This window comes from Anopheles merus, chromosome 2R (genome assembly GCF_017562075.2).
Source record: "Anopheles merus strain MAF chromosome 2R, AmerM5.1, whole genome shotgun sequence".
NCBI lineage: Eukaryota > Metazoa > Arthropoda > Insecta > Diptera > Culicidae > Anopheles > Anopheles merus.
In genome coordinates this window covers 60,899,513-60,905,512 of record NC_054082.1, presented here as the reverse complement: position 1 = coordinate 60,905,512, position 6,000 = coordinate 60,899,513, and the positions used below count along the sequence as shown (strand labels likewise).

The following is a 6,000-nucleotide window of genomic DNA, read 5'->3' as shown; positions in this document are numbered from 1 at the left end:
CGCTACTTGGAATTAGGGTTCTGGGCGTTGCACAGCAAACCCTCCAACGTGAGCTAGCAATTCCGTAGTCAACCTTCGACCGCTCGTTCAGGCGAGGGGTATAAAGCAGAGCCAGGGACGGGTAGCTCGAAACGCTGCTTGACTAATTTGCCGTTGGAGGGAAAAAGAAGGCATGAGAAAATGCGCGAAAGGGAATGATTTCTTCCGTCGCTTTGCACAGAGGGTTATCATATTTAGTTTTTGTTCTGATTAAGTGCCATTTCACATTATTTTGGGATTACGCTAAGTTTATATCTCATTTCTACACTGGTGCAATTTCTTTCAATCATCGTCCTTTAGTTTAGTTTGTAATCAAAGCAAAATGTTCAATACAACTTTTGCTATTAAAAGTTTATTAAGAATGTTTGATTTAGCTGGTAGAAAAGGTCGAAAGCTTCAAATTGCTTGAATTTCCTGGTTAAACATGTTACAATATATTTCATTGCGATGAGTAACTCGTGCGATTTCATAATACTTGCATATGCGCATGTTTCATTTTATTTTATTTATTTCAATGACATTGTTCTTCATTTTGTTCACACCATCGCGGAGCTAGAGCTTCCGGTTGTATTCCACGGATGATAAGCCGTTCGCGGTGGCAAAAAAAACGTGATTCGGCATCTATAGCTTTTGTTTCCGGATTTGACCATAGTCGCTCTGCCGCTGCTGCCGCTCTTGGCCAAGTGCGTCCGTCAATTGAATATTCATCGATATACTCAGTCCATACACAAACTTCTCCTCCTAAAATACCATTTCCTTTAGGTAACTGGTTATCATATACTTTCTTCCAGGTGTAATAGTTTGTTACTCCCCAAAACCCATGATCAAGATACCAAGCATCCTTGGTCGAAACAATAAGCTTGTAGCCTAACTTTTGCAATTCTTTAGGTATAGTACTGCTTGACGGAAGCCATGTCTGTATTACATATCGGTTTTTTGACAAAAATTTTTCAATTACTAATGGATCTGTTAAGCGACTGGACCACAAAATAACTGGACTTGAATGCTCGTTTGCAGATGCAGAACAGGCTGTGCCATTTGCTCTTCTAGCATTGTCCCAAAGATTTAAAACTTTTTTCTGAAAAGATAAAAAGCATAATTATAATTAAAGTGATTGTTAAAAATGACATAACCGGCTGATTATTGGGTGTTTATCTCCATCTTTGCGTTTTCTTAAGCAGTCTTATGTTATTATTTTACAGTGACGCTAAAAAATCAATCGCTTGACTCGAACTACCGCGAAATAGTGGCTTTCGGTCATTGCTTTATCCAAGATATCCGAGTCCCACCTCCTACCTCTTCTCGAGATTGAGATAGACGAATTATCTAACGATAATCAGTTAATTAAATGTAACAAACAAAATATAAATATAGAAATGAATGTGGCTATTAGCAAGCATGCATAAGTTACATGTGAGAAGTAGGCAAACCACCCATCCAGGCGGCCCCGAAACCCCCCACAACACGACCAACCCCACACATCGTTAAGGTTGGCCATGTCAAGGGCCATTCCGTGTCAATCCCTGTAGCCACCCTCTCACATGCAACTCAGAACCACATGTGTCGCACGCGAGTCTCAATACTTTGAAGTCACATAATATTCGGATCGATCGGTGTCGGAAGCTTAACAGTCCGTGCTTCTAAATTCTATCCTATTGCAATACTGGCTTACGAAAATTGGCTGAATAGTGGTATGTTCAATTTTGCATCGCATTATTATGACTATTTGCTCTGTCTTGCATAGTTGCTCAGTCCTACCTGAAGGATATGCTATCTTGAAAAAAATTGCCAATAATGATTATAATAATAATATTAATAAAAATAATAAAAATAATAAAATAATGATACTAATTGAATAATAATAATAATAATAATAATAATTATAATAATAATAATAATAATAATAATAATAATAAAAATAATAATAAAAATATTAATAATAATAATAATAATAATAATAATAATAATAATAATAATAATAATAATAATAATAATAATAATAATAATAATAATAATAATAATAATAATAATAATAATAATAATAATAATAATAATAATAATAATAATAATAATAATAATAATAATAATAATAATAATAATAATAATAATAATAATAATGAAAATCGAATGTTCAACATAAACGAGAGGGAATTTTACAACCATATCCGAAATGACAAGCCCAATTCTAGAAAAGGACTCCCGGATATTGGCGACTTTACACAATTTTGGGCCAATTTATGGGAGAAACCGGTCACACACAATAGCGAAGGAATGTGGTAAGCAGAAGAGGAGCGATTCAGTGATGGTATCGAAGACATGCCCGTGCTAGTGGTGACTGCTCAAGACATACGTGAGGCAACGCAGTACTGGGAATTGGGCTGCACTAGGACCCGATTTTGTGCATAATTTTTGGTATAAAAAGCTAATCACAGTCCATGAGCAGATAACGGCATGCTTCAATACGGTGCTGGAAGATCCGTGGAAGCTACCAGAATTTATCATCAGGGGAGTTACTTTCTTTCTACCAAAAGATCAAAACACAAAAAATCCGGCCAAGTATAGACCAATTACCTGTCTATCTAACTTATACAAACTGCTGTCATCAGTGATAACGCAGAAAGTGTAAGGTCATTGCGATACCAACAACGTAATGACCGAAGAACAGAAAGGATGTCGAAAAAACACGCTAGGCTGTAAAGACTAGGTCATCATTGATGTAGTCGTTGTTGGTCAGGCAGCCTAGAAGCAAAGAAATCTGAGTATGGCATACATCGATTACAAGAAGGCGTATGATTCAGTACCCCATTCATACCTTCTTAAGGTACTCCAGTTGTACAAAGTAGACGGCAATGTCATCAAGCTGATGCAGCACGCGATGGGTATGTGGAGTACATCTCTACATATTACCGACGGAAAAGTTGTACTACGGTCAAGAACTCTCAATATCAGGAGGGGTATTTTCCAAGGCGACACCTTTAGTCCGCTCTGGTTTTGCCTTGCTATGATGCGGGATAAATATACTGATGATTCGATTATCCTTATGGGGGATTTCAATCAGTCTCAGCTCGTATGGAGTACATCCCAGGACAATGTTGCAGTTTTAAACACATCGGAATCCCGGATTAATCCTTCCTGTTCAGTTCTCCTCGATGAATTCAACTATGCAGGACTGTCCCAACTAAACAGCTTCATTAATCCTCACGGTTCTATACTGGACCTTATTTTGGCTGATGATGGGGTTCCTTACCATTTATTAAAGTTGGAGCTCGTTCTTGACTCTTGGATTCAACCCGACTCCTACCACCCGGTGATTGCTCTTCGCATATTTTCTGAATCAAACCACACTAAAACACCACAACATACATCAAATTGTCAGAGTCAGAACTTCCGAAAGACGAATATTATAGGTCTCTCATCGGCCCTTACCAACGTTGACTGGAGCCATATCACCAGAGACCCGGATCTCAACCATAACATTTTGTTGTTTACAAACACAATCACAAGCTTTTACGATCAGTTTGTCCCTCGTTATTATTCCATAAAATAAAATAAAGAATAAATAAAGAAAAAAAGATTCCATAAAATGTTCCGTCAACATAAGAACGAGGTCAATAGAAGAATATTTATTAAAGCTGCCCGTCTGTACCAGACATTTATTCGCCGAGCCTACGCTAACTACGTAAGAAAAATAGAAAACCGATTTAAAAGGGATCCAAGAACATTTTTTAGTTTTACTCGACAAAAACAAGATAGTAACAGACTTCCATCAATGATGCTTCTGAATGGAAGATCGTACACCGGTAATGTTGAAATCAGTCAAGCATTTGCTGATTACTTTTCATCAACATACGTGATTAACTCGCCGTCACTAATGCTGTTACGTCCAACCATATGGCTAATACTGCCAACATTCCTCTTCCTGTTCTTTCTGAGGCTGACATTGCTTCGGTTATCAACAAGTTGAAGCTTTCATTCGCTGCTGGGCCTGACGCTATACCCAGTGCTATTTTCAAACGCTGCAGAGATGCTTTAACTCCTGTCTTGTCCACATTATTCAACAAGTCTTTGCAGCAGAAATGCTTCCCTCAAGCCTGGAAATCTTCATTCATGATCCCGGTTTACAAAAACGGAAATAGAAATGACATATGTAGGGTAAATGTACCAATAGTGGTGCAATTTCTGGTGGTACAGATGTATTTTAATGGATTTAAAGTGTCAGGAAGGACAATTTCTGAATATTTTAACACATAACAGTCTGAATATGTTTTATCCTCGCAATCACAAACATTTTTACCATGAAACACATAAATTTTACGAAAAAAAAATACATATTTTTGTGACAGTTTCGTTGTACCTATAATGGTGGTATGGTTCCCATAGTCGTCGCATTGTGTTCCAATAGTGGTGGTAAACAAAGATGCCTTAAAAACAGTGTATAATATCAATGGAAATTAGTTTTGAAGCTGTTTTCGTATGAATAGCAAGGATTACTGCGATAATAATGATTTCTTTCGTAATTTGATCGTAAAAAATGTATGAATTTGGTTGATGAAAATATTGACTAAAGTACTAAATAACACCTGTCGTCAACCCATACCCAGAAGAGTTTGCTTGAATTGAAGTCGATTTTTCACTCGCGAAATAAGCGAATTTCGGCCTTTGTTAGGTAAATTACTTACAGAAAACTCATTTTTGTTGTTTATTTTAATGAAAGTAGTACGACATGTCAAAAATGTCGTCGAAAAAAATCTAAAATTATCTGTTTTTATTGATTTTAGAACTAGGACCACTATAGGAACATGCCTGTTCGGTGTACCTATAAAGGCACTATCGTAAAAAACACTTAAAAATACGTAAATATGGTCAAAAGCCAATGAATTAGAATAAAACAAAATCATTTAATAACAATTATGCTAAAAAAATAATAACTGCGTTGTTATGTGGTCATTTAGAACGTTAACAAAAATATGAGTATTGTTATGAAATCCTAAGGATTTTGGAAAAATGTTGATACCTTTTACAAAATAATGGACTTTTCGGTCACTAAGAAACGGAATGACCCCATTTCATTTTTAAATCCTTTGTAAAAGGCTATAGAACATTTCACACTATCGTAGATAACTTAACTACTGTTAATTTATCGTAAGAGACGAATTTTATTGAAATACCACCACTATTGGTACTAGCACCACTATAGGTACGTTTACCCTAATTACCGTGGTATTTATATGTTATGTGCAGTTAGCAAAAGCAAACTATCAAGTGGTTTGAAAAATATAATTTCCAAAGATCAGCACGGCTTTCTACCCAACCGCTTAATTGAAACTAACCTTCTCTCTTGATTGAGCACCTGTTATCCTGCAATGGACAACGGTAAACAGGTAGACGTAATCTACAACGACTTCAGTGCTGCCTTTGACTCTGTTAATCACTCAATGCTAATTTCAAAACTATCAAGATACGGAGTAAATAGGGCGCTAGTTCATTGCTTCTCCTGTTATTTAAGTGATAGGCATATAACAGTGAATATTTCCTCCTCTCTATCTGCACCTTTCACCAACACGTCCGGGGTGCCACAAGACAGTATTCTCGGACCTATTCTTTTTAACATTTTCATAAACGACGTTATTTACGTTATACCAATTTGCGAAAAATTGTTTTATGCAGATGATATGAAAATGTTCCTATCGGTATCAGATCAAACTGATTGTTTAACTCTTCAAAACTGTTTAACTCGATTTAACTCATGGTGTAATTCAAATTGTATGCGTCGCAACATATCTAAATGCTCTGTTATAACCTACACTAGAAAAAGAACTGCATTTATTTAAGATTATAAAATTGATGATAGATCAGTGCCGCGTAAAAATGTGATTCTCGATTTAGGCGTTCATTTAGATAGCAGACTAACGTTACAGAACCACTATGAAGGAATACTTTCAAAAGCTTTCCGTTTGTTAG

The 6,000-nt window shown here is 36.2% G+C and overlaps 1 protein-coding gene across 1 annotated transcript in view; it reads right to left on the bottom strand.

Annotated features, from left to right (window-relative positions):
• Positions 1 to 408: 408 nt before the first annotated feature.
• Positions 409 to 6,000, bottom strand: part of LOC121603653 (chitooligosaccharidolytic beta-N-acetylglucosaminidase) — an 80,322-nt gene continuing 74,730 nt past the window's right edge. Inside the window, exon 5 of the mRNA XM_041932711.1 lies at positions 409 to 1,117. Within this exon, the coding sequence (XP_041788645.1) occupies positions 551 to 1,117 (567 nt within the window). The 3' untranslated portion in view covers positions 409 to 550. The remainder of the gene's footprint in view (positions 1,118 to 6,000) is intronic.